The sequence below is a fragment of the Rhinatrema bivittatum genome, chromosome 3 (genome assembly GCF_901001135.1).
Source record: "Rhinatrema bivittatum chromosome 3, aRhiBiv1.1, whole genome shotgun sequence".
Taxonomy (NCBI): domain Eukaryota; kingdom Metazoa; phylum Chordata; class Amphibia; order Gymnophiona; family Rhinatrematidae; genus Rhinatrema; species Rhinatrema bivittatum.
This window is the reverse complement of record NC_042617.1, coordinates 214,998,472-215,024,946: the sequence shown is the minus strand read 5'-3', so window position 1 is coordinate 215,024,946 and position 26,475 is coordinate 214,998,472. Positions and strand designations below refer to the sequence as shown.

Genomic DNA, 26,475 nt, shown 5'->3' with positions numbered 1-26,475 from the left:
TGTAAATGGAAGCACCATATTCTTTTTTTTGGGACAGCCTATAATGCTTCTCTCTCTACCCCATGTTCCTTGCATTCCAGTGGCTTGAATATCATTGACAAAGAACTATTTTTCTTCCTTTCCTGTCCTTCCTTAAATTATAGCCCAGGATGGCTATATCCCAATCACGAGACTGAGAACCATGTCTTTATAATAGTAAAGATATCCAAGTGCACTTCCACCATTAGGGCCTGCAGGTTTGGGATTTTATTGTCCAGACTACAGGCATTTGCATCACAACTTTCCACCCTTGGTTTGCTGCTCTAATCACCTTATGTTTTTTGAGCTTATTGCTTTTTATTTATTTTAGACATTTTATATAGTGTCATCCCCTGTAAAGATCACAATGGTTTACAAAAGTAACTAGCTAGGATTGACACATAAGGACGAGTTACAGAGGTAGTATTCACCAGGCATCAAATGAATGTTCCAATACATATTAACTAAATGTCAAGGGCATAGGGTGTGCAGAACAGAACATTTAATATAAAAAGACAAACAAAAAACCCCACAGACTTCACATTTTAGACAAGTACGTTGTATTGAAGTTCTTACTATACTTCATTAAATGTATTCCTTATGCTTCAATTTAATTTCTCATCTTATTGCAGTTCTCTGTATTCTTTTAAATTTTTCCCGTTATCAAATGTAACAGAGTAGAAAATTCCAAAGTTTTGGACCAGCAATGGAAAACACACTCTTGAGACAGATGTGCACTCCGTATTGTGGGAACAGTCAATACTCCTTTATTTTGAGATCTTAATGTTTGCTGCAATGTTACGCCGATCATACTGGTGTTACTTGAATGATTTTGTATATTAACTTTGGCACTTTAAAAATAAATTTGGGACTGTACTGGCAGCCATTGCAGAGAATCTGCAAGAGTAATGTGATCACATTTCTTAGTTTCTAAGAAAAAAAAAAAAGTCTTGCTGATGCATTTTGCAATAGTTGTAATGGTTTTAAGGATACTTGCAGGGAGACTGAGTAATAAGGAGTTACAGTAGTCTAGGTTGGAGAATATTAGAGTTTGCAATACAGTATGATTGTCCTCACCGGTTAGAGGTTTTAACCAATGTAATATATGCAACTTGGCGTAGCCTGTATTAAATTTGATGTGCTTTTTCATAGTAAGGTTCTCATCTAGCTTATACCTAAATCCTGTACTTGATTTGAGGGAGTAATTTGAAAGTTACCTAGATTTAGCCATTGAAGCGTTTCTACTTAACCAAATGACTACAGTCTTTTTAGGGTTTAATGTTAGTTTGAGTTTAGATAGCTCCTGTTGTATTGCTTTCATATAGGTTTAAAAAGTGTGGATCCTGTTTTTTCTACTGATTGGAGAACAGAATGTAGACCTGTGTGTTGTCAGCATACAAGAAGAAAGTAATCCCTAAATCCACCAGTAATTTATACAGTGGGAGCTTATAAATAATTGAATAGTGATGCAGAGAGGTTTTGTTTTGCAGAATTGGCTTTACACAGCTTGCTTTAACCCAGGTGGTACAGTTCCTTCTGTGAGAGAGATTAATTAAGGTTGTGATTACACTGCGCACTTGTTTCAAAGAACTGGCTGAAATTGGGTCACATGGGTGACTAGAAGGGTTAATTTTAGCAATGATTTGATTTCAAGATTAGTTGCTCTGTTGATCGTGGACCACGAAACCAGGCCATGTGTATCTTCATGTGATTTTGTGAGAGAACAGATAGGGAATTGGAGTTTATCTATTTTGTCTAAGAAGGCTGTGGCATACTCATTGCAAGTGACCTGTGAAAAGTTAGCTTCTCAGGATGGATGATGGGTCCTTAAATGTTTATCAAAGAGTAATTTAGAATTGAATATTGCCCCATGAATGTTTAGCATAGAAGTCTTTTTGCTTTATTGGTTAGCGCACAATATTTTGTTAGAAGAGATTTGTATTTTCTATGGATTCAGAAGATGGGCATTTCTACCATTTTCTCTCTAATTTTCTAAGGGTCTGTTTACTGTGTCTTAGATCCTCATTGTACCAGGGTATCTTAGGTTTTGAGTTATTCCTTTCTTTAATAGTTTTTGTCTGGACTGGACAGGACAGAGTTCTTCAGCTACTTCACTGACAAATCTTATCCCACGGATCAAATGCCACAGAAGCATTGGCTTTGTTTCGAGAAAATTTTTTTTTTTTAAATTGATTCTGCAAGCACTTGTTTATCTTATTCTTGAAGATAAAAGTTGAGGAAGGTTATTTCTGTCTTTATTAATTGGTGATCAGACCAGGGTAACAGTGTGAGAAGTAATGATTAAACAGTTGCTGGGACTGGCAAAAGTTAGGTCTAGAATATGCCCCACTGTATGAGTGAGTGGCTTTGTAAACAAATTGGACCATTGCATGGCTTCCATTCTCTGAACATTTCACATGCTAAGGTTCTCTGTGTTTTATCTACATGTAGGTGGTCTCCTGCAATTAAAGTTGAGTCTGGAATTGGGAACATCTTGGCAAATTGCTCATCACAGATTGACTTATTTTTGTAGCATACCTGGTGGACAATAGACTAGTCCTAAATTTGACTGTGGAGATTTTAGAATTGCCACTTCATAGGGAACTAGCTTAATTAGTATAAAAAAAAATAAAAATTAAGCCCTCAGTTTTTCATTTAGTTCTAAGAAAATGAAATATCAGTTAGGATTGGAAATTTGGTTTAAGAGTTGAGATATGGGAAGCCTAACATGAAGACTTTGGGGAAGACTTTGGTTCACTCAGCTTATCCAGAATCCTTTGCTGTCTCTGGCCTAACTGGAATTTCTGGCACACAAGGAACTCAGATTGACTTGAGCTTGAATGGCTTCTGGGAGACATCTGGAATGAATTCAGACATGGAGGGTCATGAGGTCACAACGAACACATGGACCAGGCCATGTTCTCACTGAATACCATCTCGACTTGAGGGGCCCAGTGTAACTGGAGATCCCCATGAGGTTAAGAGTCTGATCAAAAGACTGGAGTGACAGAACAAAGACCTACTGAAAATAATCAGCAGACATGTGGGCCTAATTGGATCTCAATATGGGAGGCGGGACCAGGGTATAAGAACATAAGAATATGCCATACTGGGTCAGACCAAGGGTCCATCAAGCCCAGCATCCTGTTTCCAACAGTGGCCAATGCAGGCCATAAAACCTGGCAAGTACCCAAAAACTAAGTCTAGTCCATGTTACCGTTGCTAATAATAGCAGTGGTTACTATATAAAAGTCAACTTAATAGCAGGTAATGGACTTCTCCTCCAAGAACTTATCCAATCCTTTTTTAAACACAGCTATACTAACTGCACTAACCACATCTTCTGGCAACAAATTCCAGAGTTTAATTGTGCGTTGAGTGAAAAAGAACTTTCTCCGATTACTTTTAAATGTGCCACATGCTAACTTCATGGAGTGCCCCCTAGTCTGTTATCCGAAAGAGTAAATAACCAATTCACTTCTACCTGTTCTAGACCTCTCATGATTTTAAACACTTCTATCTTATCCCCCGCCTCAGCCATCTCTTCTCCAAGCTGAAAAGTCCTAGCCTCTTTAGTCTTTCCTCATAGGGGAACTGTTCCATTCCCTTTATCATTTTGGTAGCCCTTCATCGCAACTATATCTTTTTTGAGATGCGGCGACCAGAATTGTACACAATATTCAAGGTGCGGTCTCACCATGGAGCGATACAGAGGCATTATGACATTTTCCGTTTTATTCACCATTCCCTTTCTAATAATTCCCAACATTCTGTTTGCTTATTTGACTGCCGCAGCACACTGAACTGACGATTTCAATGTGTTATCCACTATGACGCCTAGATCTCTTTCTTGGGTTGTAGCACCTAATATGGAACCTAACATTGTAACTATAGCATGGGTTATTTTTCCCTATATGCATCACCTTGCACTTGTCCACATTAAATTTCATCTGCCATTTTGATGCCCAATTTTCCAGACTCACAAGGTCTTCCTGCAATTTCACAATCTGCTTGTGATTTAACTACTCTGAACAATTTTGTATCTGCAAATTTGATTACCTTACTCATCGTATTTCTTTACAGATCATTTATAAATATATTGAAAAGTAAGGGTCCCAGTACAGATCCCTGAGGCACTCCACTGCCCACTCCCTTCCACCGAGAAAATTGTCCATTTAATCCTACTCTGTTTCCTGTCTTTTAGCCAGATTGTAATCCATGAAAGGACATCGCCACCTATCCCATGACTTTTTACTTTTCCTAGAAGCCTCTCATGAGGAACTTTGTCAAATGCCTTCTGAAAATCCAAGTACACTACATCTACCGGTTCACCTTTATCCACATGTTTATTAACTCCTTCAAAAAAGTGAAGCAGATTTGTGAGGCAAGACTTGCCTTGGGTAAAGCCATGCTGACTTTGTTCCATTAAACCATGTCTTTCTATATGTTCTGTGATTTTGATGTTTAGAACACTTTCCACTATTTTTCCTGGCACTGAAGTCAGGCTAACTGGTCTGTAATTTCCCGGATCTCCCCTGGAGCCCTTTTTAAATATGGGGGTTACATTAGCTATCCTCCAGTCTTCAGGTACAATGGATGATTTTAATGAAAGGTTACAAATTTTTACTAATAGGTCTGAAATTTCATTTTTTAGTTCCTTCAGAACTCTGGGGTGTATACCATCTGGTCCAGGTGATTTACTACTCTTCAGTTTATCAATCAGGTCTACCACATCTTCTAGGGTCACCATGATTTGGTTCAGTCCATCTGAATCATTACCCATGAAAACCTTCCCCAGTATGGGTACCTCCCCAACATCCTCTTCAGTAAACACTGAAGAAAAGAAATCATTTAATCTTTCCGCGATGGCCTTATTTTCTCCAAGTGCTCCTTTAACCCCTCGATCATCTAACGGTCCAACTGACTCCCTCACAGGCTTTCTGCTTCGGAATATATTTAAAAAAGTTTTTACTGTGAGTTTTTGCCTCTACGGCAAACTTCTTTTCAAATTCTCTCTCTTAGCCTGTCTTATCAATGTCTTGCATTATCCTATTTTCTTCTGTTGGATCCTTTCCAATTTTTGAATGAAGATCTTTTGGCTAAAATAGCTTCTTTCACCTCCCCTTTTAACCATGCTGGTAATCGTTTTGCCTTCTTTCCACCTTTCTTAATGTGTGGAATACATCTGGATTGTGCTTCTAGGATGGTATTTTTTTTTTTTTTTTTTTTTTTTTTTTTTAACAATGACCACGCCTCTTGCACACTTTTTACTTTTGTAGCTGCTCCTTTCAGTTTTTTTCTAACAATTTTTCTCATTTTAGCAGTTTCCCTTTTGAAAGTTTAGCACGTGAGCTGTGGATTTGCTTACTGTCCCCTTCCAGTCATTAATTCAAATTTGATGATATTATAATCACTATTGCCAAGCAGCCCCACCACTGTTACCTCTCTCACCAAATCCTGTGCTCCACTGAGAATTAGGTCTAAAATTGCTCCCTCTCTCATCTGTTCCTGAACCAACGGCTCCATAAAGCTATCATTTATTCCATCCAGGAACTTTGTCTCTGTAGCGTGTCCCAATGATACATTTACCCAGTCAATATTGGGGTAATTGAAGTCTCCCATTATTACCGCACTACCAATTTGGTTAGCTTCCCTAATTTCTCTTAGCATTTCACTGTCAGTCTCACCATCTTGACCAGGGGGACGGTAGTATACTATCACTATAGTCTTCCCCGACACACAAGGGATTTCTACCCATAAAGATTCAATTGTGCATTTAGTCTCATGCAGGATGTTTATCCTGTTAGACTCTATGCCATCCCGGACATAAAGCACCACACCACCTCCCAGGTGCTCCTCTCTATCATTGCGATATAATTTGTACCCCGGTATAACACTGTCCCATTCTTTGTCATCCTTCCACCATGTCTCTGAGATGCCAATTAAGTCTGTGTCATCATTCACTGCTATACATTCTAATTCTCCCATCTTACTTCTTAGACTTCTGGCATTAGCATACAAACATTTCAAAGTTTGTTTTTTGTTTGTATTTTCATTCTGCTTTAATTGATAGGGATAAGTTAGAATTTTTTAGCTCAGGTGAGTTTTTAGTTACAGGCACTTGGACCACTTTTCTTATTATTGGAACCTCACTGTCGGGATGCCCTAATTCTAATGCATCATTAGTATCCTTTGAAAATACCTCTCTCCGAACCATGCGCTGAGCGACTGTCGGCTTTCCCCTTTGTTCTAGTTTAAAAGCTGCTCTCTCTCCTTTTTAAAGGTTAGCGCCAGCCATAGGTTGTCTGATTTGGACTCAGGACACGTGGTACCTGATACTCTATGAAGTCCTATTAGGGATCATTGTATGTTTTACCTATAAAAAGTCAGCACTCACTGACAAACGCTAAGACACACAGGGAGAACCTTAAAAAAAAAACAAACAAAAAACAAACACATGAAGCTCTCACTCAGTCTTCCAGGGGTCTCATATGATTGGCTTTCAATATTAAATAAACTTAAAATTTGTTTGTATTAAATTTGGACCTCTGTGTGTTCTTGGGGCAGCACCTTGAAGCTGAGTTTTAAAGTTTCAACATTTTGGCACCCCCGATGGGATTCTAATGGCTGCGGCTGTTTGGAGAATTGTGTTTGCAGTTTGCGGGCAAGCTTAAACCCAATCCTCGTTCCCGGACAGATTGGCTTAGTCCGGCGGAAGATACCCAGATCAGTCTGGATGGCTGTGTTTTTTTTTTTTTAGCAGCAGTGATTCAGTACATTATCTTTTGTCATTCAACCAGGTTTCAGAGATGCAACTAGAGGGATTTAAATCCTCTGAGGAAGGAAGAGCATGGTATCACCTCAGAAGACAAGCGAATCTGCATAGACATCTCATCTTTCTGATATCTCCTTTTCAATTCCCCAAAGGGAAAAGCATGTCCACCATCTGTTGGAGACAGAATACTGGCAAGTTGATGTCAGGGCAGAACTATATAGGCGTGATGTCAGCTTTTGCGCAGCCTCCATCCGCTGGCAGAGGTGCAGATGGAGACTCAATGGGATTGACCTACCCGAGCACTAAGGAATGCAGCTTTTAGAAGGAGAAAGCTCATAAAAGCATGAGCTAGAAGAGGAGTGCCTCCTGAATTGTACTTTAATTACTGTGCCAAATCCTATGATCTGGGTTATTCCAGAATAGAACATAAGAGGGAAATGTTTCTGCCTCTGAGTTCAAACACTCCCCAGACAGCATATCTGGTGCAACATATGGCATAAAATTTAGGTTACAAAAAGGTACAAAAAAGTAAACAAACCCTAAGTTTTAGGTTGTAACATACAGAGGTGTTAAAAAAAAAAAAAAAAAGTTTGCCAGCTTGGGAAAAGGCTGAAAAATTGAAACTGTTAAAACAACTCAGTCTAGCCTGTTGTGGTGAAGCTCTGAGAAACTCAGTTAGAATGCAGAAAACATTTTCTTTACTTGTGTATTGCTGTGTACTTGGTAGATTCTCAGCAAGTTTTTTTGAGTGGGTGGAGGGAGTAGGATGCAGAAGAGAGTCATGTTATGAACATCAGTTTCTGTACTATGTTATTGTACCTGGCATTGTAAACAATTTACATAAAAAAAAAACATTGAGTTTAACAGATTGCCAATGTATTTGATCAAAACTACAGAAGCCAGTGTAACAAAGCAGAGTTGCTTACTTCTAACAGGTGTTCTCAGAGGATAGCCGAATTTTAGTCCTCAAGCAACATCAGATACTGCCCAGATGTGGAAATCTTATGTCAAAGTTTCTAGAACTTTGACTAGGCACACTTAGCATGCCCTATACCACGTGTCTATGCGGGGTCCCTCTCCAGTCTTGTAATATAGAATTAAACTAAAAAAATAGGAAAACACAACTCCATGGCGTGGCAGGTAGGTTTCTTAAGGTCTAACATCCTGCTATCCTCCAAGAACACCTGTTACAGGTAAGCAACTCTGCTTTCTCAGGAGGGCAAAAAGGATGGTAGTCCTTAGTTGATGAATCCATAGCTACAGGCTGCTCCAACACAAAAAGGGGATCAACTGATACCCAACCAGGTGCCAATGGGCACAACAGTGCTGCGGGTAACGAAGGGGGGAGACAACCTGAACCCAAACAGCTGCCCTTAGGCAGGAGAGTTAGGAACCTGTTTGAGGTGTATAACCTAAGCTTGGACTAGCCAAACCTACTGTTGTGTTAGCCATCCTTTCGAGATAGTAATGGGATGCAGATGTGTGGAGAGAACGCCACATTGCAGCTTTGCAGGATTTCTTCCATGGGAATTGCATGCAAGTGGGCCACCAACACTGCCATGGCTCTGACAGAATGAGCCTTGACACGACTCCCAAGATACAGTTCCACCTGGGCATAACAGAAGATGCAATATGCTAGCCAACTGGATAGTGTGTTTCGCAACAGCAATGCCTATCCTATTCCTATCAAAAGAAATAAAAATGTTTGGGTGGACTGTATGGCTTTCTGTCTGCTCTACACAGAAGGCTAAGGCTCACTTGCACTCTATACTGTGTAGTGCTCATTCACCTTGGTGCAAATGGGGTCTGGGAAAGAAAGTTTGAAAGATGGACTGGTTAAGATGGAAATCTGTCACTACTTTAGGAAGGAACTTGGGGGCCATAGGCAAGACCACCCTGTCATGATAAAACTAGTATAAGGTGGATAAGACACCAAGGCCTGGAGCTTGCTGACCCTGTGTGCTGAAGAGTCTGCCACCAAAAATATAACCTTCCAGATCAAGTACTTCAGGACAGGAGCACAGTGGCTCAAAAGGTGCTCTCATTAGCTGAGCTGCCACCACATTGAGGACCCATGACACAGTGGGAGGCCTTGGGGAGACTTCAATTGAAGCAGGCCCCGCATGAAAGTGTGCAACTATAGGCTGTACAGAGATGGGCATGCCATCTATACCTTGGAGTTATGCACTAAGATGAACTCTAACAGAGTTTGTTTTTAAGCCAGCTTCTGACAGGTATACAAAGTAGTCAAGGAGCTTTTTTGTGTTACAGGAGAAAAAAAAATCTAGGGCCTTCTGCTCACACCATGAGGAATATAAAACAAAGAAGCCGAAGTCCTCAGATTATGTCAATTGCCAGGAAACAGTACAGTTATCTCATACCTATCTCATCCATTGTCAAGCATACGTTGCATTGTGACAACCATTCCTCAGTTTTAAAGCATAACACTTATCTGGAGCAATTTCATTCAATTCTGAATATACCTGTGTTATGCAACTTTTGAAGTGCCTTCATAAACAAATTGGAAAACTTCCTCTTAATGATTTCACATTAATGGATGAGATAGGTATGAGATAACTGTACTGTTTCCTGGCAATTGACAATCTGTCATGAATAGACCCTGAAGCAGCCTGTGGTTGGGCTGAACTCAGGCCTCGAGTCGGGTACTCACTGGAATATTGCCTCTAATAAAATACTTCTGAGGACTTTGGCTTCTTTGTTTTATATTCCTCACGGCTTTGCTAGACCGACTTCCTTCCTGATTTTTGGGCCCTTCTGCTCACACCAGACAGAAAGCCTTCTCCACTTCAGTCCATAGGACTTTCTAGTGGAAGGCTTTCTAGAAGCCACCAGGAACAGAGACATCCTCTGAAAGATCAAGCAGCTGCAGAATTAGCCTCCCAACATCCAGGCTGTGAGCGATAGGGTCTGGAGGTTGGGACGCTGCAGCCTGCCTTGGTCTTGTGTGATGAGATTTGGGGAAGTCCCCAGACTGATCCGTCTCCTAATGGACAACTCCCATAGGAGTGGGAACCAGACCTACCTATCTATCTCGGCCAATGAGGGACTGTGAGAATCACAGTCCCCCTGTCCTCAAAACTTCAAGATAGCCTTTGCCACTATGGGACTCTGAAAATAGATGTATAGAAGACCCTTGCCCCTATGTCAGGAAGGGCGTCTGAGGCTGTTTTGCCATCTGACCTGTACAGGCAGCAGAACAGAGGTACTTTCCTGTTTCAGGGTGATGCGAACAGATCAACGTCTGTGCTCCCCAGAGGCAGAATATCCCCACTTGTGAGGTCTGAAAACTTGACTCAGCCTGTCTGCTGCCACGTTCTCTGCCCTAGCCAGGTACATGGCCCTGAGCATCATGGTCATCCGGTTATCAGTCTGGATTAGGACAACTTTGTTGGACAGATCCCCCGTTCCAGATTTTAAAGTACCCACCACCAGGACGAGTCCTGGAGAGACTGAGTGACTCAGATGCAATCCTGGATGCTCTGAGTGGTCTGGCGACTTCAGAGGCCATTGGGCTCTGTGCATGTGTGAATGTGCCAAGGAAGTGACATGGAAGATTGGGCCATATGGCCCAACAGCCTCAACACATGCCAGGCTGACATTTGCTGGCTCTGTTGAATCTCTGCCACAATGGCCGCCAAGGTGACTGTCCTCCGGCAAAGCAGAAAGGCCTTTACCTGAGCCGTGTCTAGCAGGGCTCCTATGAAATTCAACTGAAGCAAAAGGCCAAGATAGGACTTTGGGCAGTTGATAACTACCCTAGTGACTCCAACACCTGAATGGTCAAGTACATGGACCTGACTGCCCCAGCCTGAGATGTGCTCTTGACTAATCAATAGTCTAGATATGAGAAAATGTACACTTTTAGCCTGGGAAGGTGTGCCACCATCACCATGGCCAGGTATTTTGAGATGACCCATGAGGCAGATGTGAGCCCGAACAGCAACACAGGGTACTGAAGTGCCAGTTTCCCACCACAAATCGAAAATACTTCCTGTGACTGGAGAAGATCTAGATATGAATGTATGCACCCTTTAGGTCAAGGGAGCATTTCCTGTACCTCTGTTGGAGATTCCAGGCCCACAGCCCCATTCTGTGGGTGCCGGTTCCCGCTGCAGAGACTCTCAATGCCATCTCAAAAACCTAGTTTACCACACTCCAGGCCCTTGTGCACTAGTGACATTTAAAGGTGTCTTGCTGTTTAGGCAGCTGCTCAGCCACCTCCTGCACTCTTCCAGACTCCCTGTTGAGTACTGGCTCATGGAAAGCTGGTAGACAGCAATGCAAGCAATAAGCATGGGACCTTGAAATACTTTCCTTCGCTCTATGGTCCTTCCCTGGGGGTGCAGAGGAATGAGTGAGAGTGCCTGACCTTCTTGAGGGAGATCTGACTACCACTGACTGGTGGGGTAGCTGACACTTATCCAATCTAGCAGCCTTCTAGACAAAAGTAAACCTAGCCTGCCTTCTTACTGACAGAAGGTACTGTGAGGGGGTGTTCTCATATTCTCAGCAGCAACTCCTTAAGGATCTTGTGTATTGGGACTGCCACAATCTCCTTAGGAGGCTTCATGAATTGGAGGATATCAAGAATTTTGTGGCTGGCATCCTTATCAATAACTGAAAAGGAATGGCTTCTGCCATCACCCTCACAAACACTGCAAATGTCTAGTCTTCAGGTAGAGACTTCCTTTGCTCCTCTGGAGGAGAAGGGTCTGAAAGGAGGCCCTCTAAGGAGGGCTCAAACATCACCCCCCCCCCCCTTTCAGGGGTTACAGGGTTCCTCATACTCACTGTAGGCGACAGAGGAGGGCAGGCCTTGGCGTCTCCGCCTTCCTCTGTGGAGCTTCCTCCTCTGAGGAACAGGATATGACTATAGCATCAGTAGAGGGAGGTCTCTGTGCCCTGCTGGGCACAGATGTAGTCCTGGGAACAGATGCCAGCTGGGTCAGTAATGCACCAGTGAGTACACTGAGCTTCCCTAGAAGTGGTGCATTGGGTCCAGTACCATCTGTGCCACAGGACCGAAACTGCAGCTCCCGGTCCACCACAAGCTGAACTTTATGCTCCAGCTCCTTCTTGAAAGTTGCCAATACTAAGACTGACTGTCAAGAAGGACTAGCCAGATCTTCTTTGGATTGAGGTGGATCAGTGACTGCCATCAGGACTGGTGGAGACAGTCAAAGACCCCCGGCACTGATGAAGATTTGGTATTCTTCGCCGGGGGGGGGGGGGGGGGGGGGGGGGGTGTCGGTCATCACAGAAAGCCGGCGCCTTCTTGTGCCCGGCACCATGCATAGACTGGGAACGGTGCTTCTTCAGTTTCCCTCAATGTTCAGCCCGGTTCTTCCCTGGTGCTGAGGCAGACGACTAGGAACACAACATCTTTGGCCTAGAGGAGATAGTCTATGGTTGGTCTCTGGTGCTCCTGTCTGCCGGCAATATTGATGGAACTGATGGTCCTGCCGATGTTGATGGCTTGGTGTCCATCGGTGTAGCTCCTTGGTCCTTCGATGCTGATGCCATGGACGTCTGACCCAAAGAGCTGAGCCATCTTGTTGAGTCGAAGTAGATGTCCCTTTGGTGTCATCTTGGTGCATAAGTGGCAACCCTGACCGTATTTCGATGTCCCTAGGCAGAGGATGTTTCTCTTATGCAGATTCGTAACCAACATGGTCCTCTAGCACCATGGGAAATCACCAAAAAAAGGGCATTAACTGAAGACTATGGCAGTGGGGCATTTATAGCCAGTGGGCACCAAAGCAATGCCACCAGAGGAATTGACCGTGAAAGGAAACTTACCCGAATCGCTAAAAACCCCGACTAGGAGACATGAAAGGGAGGGCACCAAGAGGGACTCTAATGGAACCATGAGAAAAACCACAAAGGAGAAACTAAGTTTTCCACAAGGCCAAAGAAAAGCCAAAGTAAGCTCACTCATACCCAGAGGCTTACAGCTCTGCAGAAAAAGATTGGGGGAAGGACCCCATGCGGACGCGTGGTATAGGGCATGCTCAGTGTGCCTAGTCAAAATTCTAGAAACTTTGACATATGTTTTCCACATCAGGGCTCCATCTGATGTCCCTCACATGTGAGGACTACCATCCTGCTTGTTCTCAGAGAACGTGCTTACCAGAGTCCTTAACAGTAAACGCAGCAGCACACCTCCTCCAAAAATTCGAGAAATATACGGTATACATATTAATAGAACAAACAGGAAATGTGCTATTTTGCAAATGGTAGTGTTAATACTCCCCTAGCAGAGTAATATTTAATAGTAAAAGTCCTGCTAAATAGCTTGCTTACAGATGAAAGACCCAAAAGGTGAACCTGCTAGTCTACTACATTCATAGCACATGGGATGAAGTACCTGTCAGACTGGCTGCCATCTCTTCAGTAGTCTGGCACAACCGTAGCCCTTGTTTCAAGGGGCCATCCGAATCCATGAACTGCCGACGCTTGAGGTAGCAAGTCACTGCCATCTGGATCTGCTCAGAACGTACTCGCTTCATGACCTACATAGAAATGCACGAACATTATCTTGGGCAAAAACTTCATGCTGCTGTCCGATTTGTGTTTTCAGGCTAACACGACAGCCTCAATTACAGATGTGCAGCACCCCACCGCTCCTCCAAGCAGCTTGGTGGCATAAACTGTGTCTGACTGCAGTACTGTTATAATCAGAGTTGTTAGCTTGTTGTTCAGTTGACATTTTTAATCGCAGGCAAAACGGTGAGCAATCTGATTTTGTGGACGTTTATAAGTTTACCTTGCAAATCCTCCCTACTGTGCTAAGGGGGGGAGGGGGGGAAGGCAGGGAGAAACTAGGCTAAAGAATCTCAAAGCAAACTATTGTTTTTTCTTTTACAGTAATGTAAAATAAATGGCTGTGAAGAGGTTATCAATTGAATTTAGGCAAGACAGGTCTGAATTTTTACCCAGGTAAACTCTCCTCCAATATGCTCGCATGGCTGGGATATCCCCATATCATTTGACAAGTTAAATCGGGCTCCAAGAGAACCACTAATCGGCACAGTTTCAATTAAGGTTGCTGCTAAAAATACACTTATAAATTATGTTACATAAATTGAAATCCTACTTATCCCTCAATGATTTTAGGACTGTTTTACAGCCCTTTTTACTGGGAGGACTGGACTATTGTAACTTCCTCTATATTGGCTTGGAAAATTCAAGGAAATTCTCTCCCAGTAGAGGTAGCACGCTAAGAACTGTAATGGAATTCAAACATTTGGGATAAAGACAGAGGATCCATAATGGCTAAAGAATGGAAGTGAAGATAAGGGGAAACATGTATTCGGGTAGCCTGCAGAGTGGCAGTTAACGGTCCTTAACAGAAGGCAAGGAGTAACTTGCATGCAGCAGCAATTACGATACTTTGAATAAAAAATTAAATTAAAGGAATAAGTAAAACTTGCTGGGCAGATTGGATGGACCATTTGGATCTTTTTCTGCAGCGATTCACTACAATTTTAACAGGTGCTTGTTTAAGAGATCATTATGACTTTTATAGTCCCTCCATTACCACCAATAGCATGGTATATTAAGTTTAAAGTCTGCTATAGTGCCCTGTTTAAAATCTAAAATCCTTATGATCAGCTTCACAAAATCTTTGATATTCCTTCCTTTGGTTTGGTTGGTTTGTCTTGAGGAGACATCACCCAGAGCTTTGCCTGATGAATTAGGAGTACAGTATTGCATGCAGTTTTTCAGAAAAAGCTGAATTTTTTTTCACTGAAATTTTCAGAGAAAATACTGGGTAGACTGTTCTCGTTCTAGATTCACCCATTTTTAGGATACTATATTTTCTTGGTATTTCTAAATTAGGGCATGATCTATGTTTTGCAGAAAGATGCATTTTGTTTATTCATTTTTATTTTAGTGTTATGGAAATTATTCACCCATGAAGATATAGGATCGTGTGGTACATGGTTTAAAATTATACTTACCTGATCATTTTCTTTCCCTGAGTCTGCTAGACCAGTCAATCACATTAGGGATTTCCTTCCTCCACAGCTCAGAGAGAAAACATTTCTTGACCTCTGGGTCACAAAGGGGGTGTGGTCCTGATCCAATACCAGGAGCTTACTGACAAAGTGAGGCGACTACTAGACATTCCCCAAGATGCCTTTTTTTTTTTTTTTTTTTATATACCTACTGCAAACTGCTCTGAGTGAGATCAAGCAGTAGGATGAGTGGAAAAAAAAAAAAGTTGCAAGCGGCTGAAGCCGGAGAAAGTGACCAGATATTCCTCCCATTCTGCCAGTAGTTTTAGTGACTTTCCTTGCCCTCATCTTCCTAGTGGGATCTAGACTGGTCTAGCAGACTCAAGGAAAACAAAAGTTATCAGGTAGGTATAATTTAAACTTCTTTTCATCTGCTAGACCAACCCATTACACTAGGGAGATACAATAGTTATCCCTTAAACCAGATGGGAAGAACACAGCACCATCTTTCCAATCCTTGCCTCAAAAGGCAGCATTTGCCCTGGTCCATGTGCCCAATCTATAGTGTTCACAAGAGGGAGTGAGGAAGACTAGGCTGCTGCCATGCAAATGAAATTTAATGTAGACAAGTGCAAAGTGATGAACTTAGGGAAGAGTAACAAATTATGGCTACACAATTCAAGGTTCCATATTAGACATCACTCAGGAAAAAGATCTAGATATTATTGTTGAAAATATATTAAAATCTTCTGCTCAATTTGCAGCAGCAGCAGCCAAGAAAGCTAGACATTAGGAAAGTAATGGAGAATAAGACAGAATTATCATAATGCCTCTGTATCATTCCATGATGCGACCTCATCTTGATTAGTGTGTGTGTTATCACATCTCAAAAAGATATATAGCAGAATTAGAAGAGGTACAGAGAAGGGTGACCAAAATGATAAAGTGGATTAAACAATTCCCCTATGAAGAAGGGCTAAAGAGGTTAGGACTCTTCAACTTGGAGAAGAGACTGCTCAGGGGAGATATGAGATGTCAATAAAATGAGTGAAATGGAATGAGTAAATGTTAATCAGTTTACTCTTTAAAAAAAAGTAAGCAGACCAGGGTACACAATATTAAGTTACTAGGTAATACATTTAAAACTGAGAAAAATATTTTTACCACTCAATGCATAATTAAACTCTGGAATTCATTGCCAGAGGATGTGGTGAAAGATATTAGTTTAACTGCATTTATTAAAAAAAAAAAAAAAGTTGGACAAGTTCCTGGAGGAAAAGTGCCTTAACCATTAAGAAGAGTTGCAGAAATCTACTGCTTATTCTTGAGAAACAGCTTGGAATCTATCCACCCCTTGGGATTCTGTCAGGTACTTGAAACCTGGCTTGGCCACTGTTAGAAACAAGACTTGCCATACTGGGTCAGACTAAAGGTCTATCAAGCCCAAGTGGCATCTGACCAAGCTGGGGCTTGTTTCCTTGCAGAGTAAACCCAGAGCACTACCAGTGCTGCTAACCTGACAAATAGGCAGGCCGATGATATTCCCTTGATCTCTATGGCTATGGTGGCATTAGAAACTGCTTAGACTTTTTCAGTTGTCACCAAGTACTATGAACAGCTTGTTTTCTTGTAAAAATGTGGCCTACTTCCTTCAGGTATATCAAGAGAACCCGATATACCTCTGTCACATTTTAATTTTCTCCGACAACCCTTCAGCTGAGACCTGGAAGGGATTCTGATTAATTCCCACAGATTGGCTACACTAGCTTGGGCAAGAATGATGGAATCGAACCATGTGACACTCCTAGATAAAGTTTTCAGCAGAACAGAGTCTGCAGCTGAGATATCTCTTAACTGAGCCAATTCCTTCGAGAAAGCCAGTCTTCAAAAATACGCCCTTAATGGCAGTCCATTCAGTGGCTCAATGATTTCTGCCCAAGGTCTTTAACACCCGATTGAGATCCTGCTGGGGCACACCTGGGCCGCTTAATGGCACAAAATATGGTTTATTCCTCAAAGACATTCCATATGCATCACTACTAGTGTTCCTTTAACTCGACCTCATCACATGCAAATGCTCTTACCTAGATCTTCACGAAAGAGTGCCAGCCCTTTCTTCAGGCCTGCTTGTAGGAAGTGTAATCCATGGGACAACTGCTTCCTAAAAGGGAAGGCCCCTGCTAGAGCAGGGGTGGGCACTTCCGGTCCTCGAGGGCCACAAACCAGTCTGGTTTTCAGGATATCCCTAATGAATATGCATGAGAAAGATTTGCATGCACTCTGCCTCAGTTGCAATATCCTAAAACAGACAGGTTTGTGGCCCTTGAGGACTGGAATTGCCCACCCCTGTGCTAGAGTAATAATAAACTACAAACTGGACATGGGGTATGGACACAAGTTCCATACCTTTAATCTGGTTGGAATTACTAGAGTAGAATACTTTTTTCCCTTCAACCAGTGTATCCTTTCAAGGACCAGATCAACAGAACTTAAATGGGGCTTCCATTAGGCCAATATCTGCCAGATAAGCCTCTGTTCCTTAGGCAGATACAATGGGCTTCCCCAACAGGAACTATTATTAGATACATTAACCAGTGCTTTCTTGGCCAACTAGACATGGACATCTACTACCTTCTTTGTCTGGCCTGTAAGTGGTCATAGTGAGACCTAGAGTGGCTTAAGCCTTGGCCATGGACACAAGTACATGTTTGCACTATGACTGCAGAATACCTACTTTGGTGTTCACTGTGTTCCATAAGGTCTATGCTGGAAAGCAGGACAAACTGTGGTGATTGGTATAAGCAGGGATTCTTTATTGGTATTTGCCCGACTCTGGTCAAGTTCTGCTCCCGCAGGAGCTGCCTCAGTGGCTACTACAAGAACAATGTTGATTAAAATTATGTATGACAGACATACATATACATTAACAAATGGACATAGATATGTGTTAATACATATAAAATGTCACCAACACACACACAAAAACATAAATTAAATAATAATCCAAATATCAAACCATACGGTTGTGTGCACATAGTATAGCAATGCGTGAAAAACATTTGTTACATGACCTTATTACACTTATGGCCATGATGTGCAGTATTTGTATGTATGTGTGTGTGTGAAACCAATGGGTGTGGTATTAGCAAGAGAAAAAGGACTTACATTTGAACAGTGAATACCTAAATACATAAATAAAAATAATGCAAAAATAAGGGAGATACAAATAAAAAATAAAAATTAATAAAACTGAAGTATGACAAAGCACTAAATTAAATATGACATGGAGCGCTAAAAAATAAATATAAACTACAGACACTAAAACAAATTAAAGATATCTTGAATTGAAACCCCCAAAAATGTAAATAAGAGCCATTAAAAAGTGCCACTTATTGGCAGGTTGACAGAAACTAAAAAAGTTACCTTAGCAGTTAGTGACAAAAACACTCGATGCTACTTACCAAATTATGTTTATGGTTGGCAACTTATCTTTCAGAAACACACTGTACCAGCAGTGGTATTCCTTTTTTAAAATGCACCAACTGCACTCCTAACTGCAAAGGTAACTTTTTTAGTTTGTCAACCTGCCAATAAGTGGCACTTTTTAATGGCTCTTATTTACATTTTTGGGGGTTTCAATTCAAGATATCTTTAATTTGTTTTAGTGTCTGTAGTTTATATTTATTTTTTAGCGCTCCATGTCATAATTTAGTGCTTTGTCATACAAATAAAAATGAAGTATCTCCCTTATTTTTGCATTATTTTTATTTATGTATTTAGGTATTCACTGTTTAAATGTAAGTCCTTTTTCTCTTGCTAATACCACACCCATTGGTTTCACACACACACACACACACATACAAATACTGCACATTACGGCCATAAGTGTAGTAAGGTCATGTAACAAATGTTTTTCACGCATTGCTATAATATGTGCACACAACCATATGGTTTGATATATTAATTTGGACTATTATTTGTATTGATACATGTTTTATTATTTAATTTATGTTTTTGTGTTTTAGTTGGTGACATTTTATATGTATTAACACATATCTATGTCCATTTGTTAATGTATATGTATGTCTGTCATACATAATTTTAATCAACATTGTTCTTGTAGTAGCCCCTGAGGCAGCTCCTGCAGGAGCAGAACTCGGCCAGAGTCTGGCAAATACCAATAAAGAATCCCTGCTTATACCGATCACCACCATTTGTCCTGCTTTCCAGCATTATTGATCAGCTTCCGATTTGTTTCTTGGGTCCATAAGGTCTGTGTGCAGAAACCTCTGCTAACTTACTATTATCTGAATTACTGCTGGCCTTAATGTCACTTCTGGTTCCAGCTCATTTCTGCTGGGGAATCTGACATTTTTGTTTCTCTTCCTTGCTATACATGCTACTGGAAAGGATGTTCTTCCACCTATTCAAGCAGCCAGGTTGCTTCCTGCCCTAGCATGAGCTACTAGTGATCCTTTGCCTATGTCACTACTATGGCCTTGTCCTGACTGCAGACTCTTTCAATGGAGAGGCATCCAAGCTAGCTCTTGTCCACTGAATAAGATATCTGTATCAGTTCATGCACTTGGGTCATCTGTCCCTATTGTTTGTGCATACTACCCTCCCCAGCTGGCCTCCGTTACAACCCCCCCCCCCCCATTGGGGGTACTAGGGGCATTCTGTGGGAGGGTATGAAATACTATTTGGGAGGCCATTGAGCCAACTTGTCCCTTAAGCCACCTGCCTAGATACAGGTGCATCCTAATGCCCAGCATCTGTAGGCCTGCTTCTACCTCTACTATGATCTTGGTAAAGATCGAGGGCTATCACTAGGCTGTAAGCTAAGCTTGAAACAGACTGTTTGTCCAACGTCCAGGACCTTTATATGTTCTAATGGAATATCTGGATGTGAATATGAAGCAAGCTCCTGCCAGGTTCCAAGACAAGGCTCTCCCAGCCTCACTCAACCTGCTGGGACCAAGGCATCAACTCAGGAAATTATGAGGTCATTCCACTCTTGCTGTGTCCAGAGGTAGTTTTTGTTCAAAAACCTTCTTTATCCCCCTTTCCAAGGTATTCCAATCAGTAAGCGACATATACCTCATGGCCCAATGCAAAGGGAAAGCCCTTTGGTTGCTTCCTAATGTCCTGAAGAATATGATCCTCAGTACAATAATTGAAAGTGAGGGTGCCAGCTCCTCCTTCTAGGAGTGTAATAGGATGGGCTTGTCCTTCTCTCATGACAAATCCCTCTCCCTTTTCCAGGGCCCCTCAGGTAAATCTCTCAGATTGTGTGCTTCACTGAAAGCCTAGGATTTTGACTGGCTCTACAGTTTTTTTTTTCTGTTATCTTGGCCGCTGTCCATAGGGGATGGCAGCTATCCCTTAGAGCAGTGGTTCTCAACCTTTCCCCCCCCCATCATGACACGCCTGACAGACCATGTTCACACATGTGACACACTGCTCATTACAATTCATGGCGGAAATAAAAAATAAAGGCCCAGTATTATTTTTATTGTTAAGAATGACACAAGGGAAATATCTGTATTCTGTCTGAACAGAAATTGCATAAATAGTAAACATCCCATACCAAAACAGCAACAATTTCCAGTACTCAAATAGTAAACACCTTACTTAAGAAAATGCAACACTGAAAATATTATACCAAGCCTTAAAAACACCAATACACCTCCTATTAGGAAAACAGGACAAGCCAGGCTACTATAGAGCCCTACACAGAAATTACACGCCAGCAGAATGCCTCACCTAACAAAGAATAAAGAGATGAAAACACAACTAGAAGCATGCAGACAAAAATTGAATTGGAAACTGCAACAAGCTAGGGTCTCTGTATGCAGTGTAACAAAGGAAAAAGAGAAACATCACCAGTCCTTATAAAACAAATCAAGAAATAAATCAATAGCAGCAAAACCATACTAACAAAAAGAACAGATTTAGAAACAGCTGATAAATGGAATATCCAATAATTAAAAACTCATATCAAAAATTTCTAGATAGCAATAAGATATTTCAAAATAGACACAAAGGCCCAATAATGCAAAATAAGGATACAAAAAATGTTTTGCTCTGCATACCTGGGAACGTTTGATATCCAGGTGCCCTGAAATTGTTTTGAATTAGCAGGAGGAGGGATGGTTTGCTTGGAACTTTCTCCTCTCAATCACTCACATGTACACATGCTTTTTCTCACTTATATAGGCTCTTACACATACGCTGTCTGTCTTCTCACGCTTACACACACAGACTCATTCACATGCTTACACCCATGCTTTCTCACCTAAACCAGCTCTCAATCACACACAGACACATGCTCTCTTACTTATACACACAGGCTTTTAATCATTCATACATACACATGATCTCTCACACACACTCTTTCACACAAACAGGTTTTCAATCAAACTTACATATACAGGTTCTCAGTCATGCACTTCCATTCATGCTCTCAATATCACACACATATACAGGCTCTCAATCATCCCCAAACATGCTGTCTCACTCATACACACACGCTTGCTCATTCCCTCACTCCCCCCCCCACCCCCCGAACTAGTGACAGCACCAGCCTCCTCCACTTTCAACCCTAAAGGCAGCAGCAACCTCCTTCACTTTCAGCCCTCACGGAGAAAGGAGCCCCATTGGCCGCGAGGGTTGACGTTCTTAGTTTTTCTCAGAGCCTCTTCTCTTCTTCAGGCTGACGCTGACCACACTAGCATGGTCTCTTCTTCCCGCGCACACATCTGCTGCTCACCACTTCCTCTTCCGGGCCGCGGGGAGAAGACAGCATGCCAGTGCTGATGACTCCAACTGTCCTGCCGCATTCCGCTCAGATCTATTTCGCTCGGGTAGGGGGAGCAGCTGGGCCAGTGGGGGGACCAGGAAGTGTGACGAAACACCTGCATGTGCTTGGTGACACCGGTTGAGAACCGCTGCCTTAGAGAGAATCAGGGACACCAAGATATATAGGTCCCTGTATGCAAAAAAACATTAATAAGCCACTCACCTTAATAAAATCTGGGGCAAAGACTCCCTTGAGACACCCTTAGTTATACTCCATAAACCAGCTGAGGACCTGCTTGGTTCTCTGCAGCCAGGGCATTAGCAGGAGGAGCCTGTAGAACAAAAACCATGCTTTCTTCACTGTCGGTGCATTTCCAGGTATGAGGAGCCTGCAGGGTGGAAACCTGCTTGGATCCATAGAGTATTACCATTTAAAAGGAGCCTTCGACTGAAATTTCTGTAGACAGAACATTACCAACTCAGGCTGCTAGGCTTGCCAGACTACAGAGGGTATGGTCAGAGCACCCAATTATAGTATTCTCTGGTAGGAGGGCTTCTCACTCTTGCCCCTGCAGCTGGAGTTTATATCTTTTTTTTTTTTATTTTGCTGTTAGCACCACTTACTAGCCTGTTTTAAACCATTAAGCTACAAGCTCTATTCCAGGGTACTGTGCTAGTGCACATAAGTAAATAGGAGGCAATCACTTGAGCCACTCTTAGGGCACCAACAGTCCTTCCCAGATTTAAGTCTGCAGCACCCTAATACATATCGTATACAGGCTGATGTAGAAAGGGGCATTTAGTCAAATACACCTTTCTGCCTCCATTTGAGCACTCATTTTCTGGGTGCAAAACTTACTGCCAATGCAGAAAGGAGTGCTTGCACCTTCGCATGCAAATACCATGCAAATGAGGGCTTTAAGCAGCACTCCTTTATGCAGACACATTGCATCTGGCCAGCGTGCCTTTAGTGCTGAAATTAAGTTTCCAGTGTTATAGGAAAAAGAAAATGGTCAAACTCTCTGGGTAAATAGCTGCAGCTGCGACTTAAATACTGATTTATCCATCTAGCTGTCTGGCAGAGGGAAGCAGCTGCCAGACAGCTACATAAGTCAGCACTTGCGTATTTTATCCAGCTAAGTAGCAGTGAACTGCTCCAGATAGCTGGATAAGTGCTGACATGTGGCTATCTGGCAGCTGCTTCATGCTGCCAGATAATCAGATAAATACTGATTTATCCGTCTAAGTGGTGGCAATGGTAGCCTATTAGGGATGTCTTGTCCCTTTCTGAGGGAAAATATGCATTCAGCCTGTGCCAAACATTTGAAAGTTTAGGTGCATTTTTTTTAAATCTCCAGTTGCATTAGCTTACTGCATCATGTGTTAAAAGCAAAGTAATTTGGGTGCTAAAAGTGTGCGCTTTTTTTTAGTGACCAGATTACTGCATTGGCCTGATAGTGGGGCTGTTAAAGATTTATAAACTCTAAAATAGCTGAGCCTGGCTTAGTGTGCAGAGTAAAAGTCACCAAATGGATTTTGTACCCTCATATAAATGTGAATCACTGAAGAAAGCTTCTCCAGCTGTCTTAAGTCCCTCCCAAAGAAGCAGACAGATGAAACATAGCCATTCGGGGGACCGTGGGATAAACACTGTGGATCCATAAAGTCAAGAGGCCGCCAATGAAGAGTAGGTGACTAGCCAGAATGATGACTACTGCCTGGAGACAATACCCTTATTCAATAAACATACACATGGTTACTGTGACTCCAACATCACTCTAAGCTTCAACAGCAAGAGGAAATGTGGAAAAAAGGATTTGCACTCACAAAGACGGGAGTAGCTGGCTTGTTAAGGCGGTTACTACCCCAAACCAAATAACCAAATTACTACTTCCACCTTCCTCTATTCCTGATGCCTTTCAACTAGCTTGATCACTCCATTCTTATACTTCACTTTCAATGCATATCCAGCATAGTTCTCTGCTTCAACGGCAGGGGAGAAGAAAAAAGGGTTCGCACTCACAAAGCGGGGAGTAGCTGGCTTGTTACGGCGGTTACTACCCCAAACCAAATGTACCTGATACTTCACTCTCGACGCATATCCAGCATAGCTCTCTGCTTCAACGGCAGGGGAGAAGAAAAAAACTGATACTTCACGCATATCCAGCATAGCTCCCTGCTTCAACGGCAGGGGAGAAGATAAACAACCAATAAGGGCTGTATAACATAATCTGGGTAAAAACAAATAAGCATGGGTGTAGCTTGCTTATTGCGGCGGTTACTACCTCTACTACCTCTAACTAATCAAGCTAGATATTTCACTTGGATGCAGCTCCATCACTGCTCTCTACGTTAATGGTGGGGGTGGAAGGGAAATAGAACCAAGAGCTAAGAGAAACAGATAAGTGTGAGAGAAAAAAAATGAGTGAAGCTTGCTGGGCAGACTGGATGGGCCATTTGGTCTTCTTCTGCCGTCATTTCTATGTTTCTATGTTTCATGATACTTAAGTTATGGGACTTGCTGCAATGAAAATTTGGCTAATATACTTGTTAAACTACTAAATAAAGATGGAGTGTTTATAAAGAAATAAGGATTTTAGTTACTCAAGCACTGGAAATTCTAAAGATACATTTATACCTGAACATTAATCCTCATTTTCCTTTTTAATTATTGTGCTGAGTACCAATTAACCAATGTACATGCATATTGTGAGTAGTTTGGAAACCCACACTCAGTAATGTTTGCAATTGTTCTTACTGGTGTTGCCCCGCCTGAGCTTGGTAAATATCATAAAAACCTATCATACTATGCCTGTCTTTGTAGCAAAAGTTGCACCAGTAATGCCAATATGGCACAGAAATAACCAGGCCAAAAAAGGTCAACTGCAGGAGGTTAAGCTTCCCTTCCCCTGTGGTAAATAAGTACACACAGTTGCTGTTTGCTCTTTAGCCATATGCATATTTCCACAAGAAAAAAAATTTTTTTTAAAGAGGCACAGCAGCTACTCACCACCTTCAGAGAGCCACTGTTTGCTGATAGCAGATCCAGTTTCTACTTATTTTTGCTGCTCCTTTGAGAGAGAGACTTGCAAGCCCTCTTTTTTCCCCCCCTTCTCCTCCCCCACAGGGGCTGCCAGGCTCCTGAGCATTCAGGAACCACTCCGGAGGTTCTGCAGGTCTCAAAGGGTACTACAACCACCAGTGTGCTCTGTAGGTTGCACAGACCTGTAAGGGTGCTGGGCCAAGCACTGGTCTCTGGAGGTTCCACAGGTTAAGAGTGCTGGGAGAAACTTTCAGGAGCTCTACCAGAGCACAGCCTGGGAGACAGCTCCCACTAAGAAGTAACCCCGAGAGGTAACTGTCCCAGAAGCAAAAAAGGACTCTCAGGCCAGGTCTGAACCCTGACTCTGCGAGCTACATTCCATTCACATGTCCATTGTTGCACAGAGAGACAGAGTAATATTGGATCAAGGACCACACCCCCTTTGTGGTTCAGTCTCAGTCAAGCTGTGGAGGAGAGGAATTCCTAATATAATGAACTGGTCTAGCAGACAAAAAGGAAAAACTTTTTTAAATTAGTTTGGGCAAGTTGCTTCCCTACCTGTATGTACTTTGCACCTGCTTCAAAGAAATGTGCAATGAGATTTCAAAATGAGGTCTCCATATATACTTTCCCTCTCCTCACCTAACCTCCCCCAGGGGAAAGTATCCAAGGGGTTGGGGTACAATTTTCAAAAGGTCCTTTTTACATGGGCAAACTGCTTTTTACCCACATAAGTTTTTTTAAATGACCCTCTTTATGGCAGATATTTTAAGAATATAAAGAAAACCAATGTAGGATAAATTTGAGCTACAAATACTTCACAAAACAAAAAAATAAATTTAATGTTTAAGAACATACATGTGGAGCTTCATAATGAATATCTCCATCCCATTTGCCAAAAAAAGTTGTTCCCCGCCCCCCCCCCCCACACACAAAAGTCCAATATGTAATTTGTGCAAAAGTCAACTCGTCACTTAATTATAAACGTCAAAACTGTCAATCACAAAACAGCATACTGATGAAAAAACTACTTAGCTTCTGTCAAAATTGCCACCATTCATCGGAGAAGCTAAGTAGCATTATGAAATCCATTGTGAAAGTCCATGTTTGATGACTTCTTTAAAGTGTGTTTTGTGAAATACTTGTGGTTCAAATAAATCCTAAATTTGTTTTTTTTTTATATTCATGATATATCAGAGAGCTTATAACATTTTGATATTTTAATAAAAACATTGCCTGATTAAAAGCTAAAAACTACCATATATTTGAGATCAATGGAAGAACCTATTTAAAAACACAAAACCAAAACCTTAATATAGCCAGTCAAGTTCTCTCTCAGCAGTTTCCTCCAGCAACTATAGGCTCCCAGCTCAATCAGAACAAACTGAGCCAGTAGTGTCAGGAGTCTACATTCACAACTGGGTTTTTCTCCACCTTATTATACGATGCATTCTTCCTCTGTCAGCACAGCAACTGTATTATGTCATCAGTAGCCTTCTGCTCCCTCCAAAATCTGATACATGCACACCTGAAGTCTTGGCTTCTCCAGAATATAAAGGGCCTTGAATTGTTTACCTATAACATGTTCTCAAGAACAGTAGGATTTAAGACCTTATAGAACCCACCCACCTCCCTTGGGAGTTGGATAATGTGTTCAATATTTTTTTTTTTAAAGAAAAAAAGGGGGACTTTGCATGGCAGATTCAGGATGGCACACACATGATCAGTGAAGCATGTCAAAGCTTCTAGAAACTTGGTAGCAATTACCACTGGTTGGACTCTGGCATAGGACAATGCCCACCTGTGAGGACTTGCATCTGCTGTCCTTTGAGAACACATGACACAGGTAAGCAGCT

The 26,475-nt window shown here is 41.9% G+C and overlaps 1 protein-coding gene across 2 annotated transcripts in view; it reads right to left on the bottom strand.

The window, feature by feature from the left end:
- TAF5L (TATA-box binding protein associated factor 5 like) overlaps positions 1–26,475 on the bottom strand; it is a 196,620-nt gene that overhangs the window by 141,216 nt on the left and 28,929 nt on the right. Inside the window, exon 2 of one of the 2 annotated variants that reach the window (XM_029594170.1) lies at positions 13,182–13,326. The exons of the other annotated variant lie outside the window; for it this stretch is intronic. Within the exon in view, the coding sequence (XP_029450030.1) occupies positions 13,182–13,323 (142 nt within the window). The 5' untranslated portion in view covers positions 13,324–13,326. The remainder of the gene's footprint in view (positions 1–13,181; positions 13,327–26,475) is intronic. 2 annotated transcript variants of the gene reach the window in all.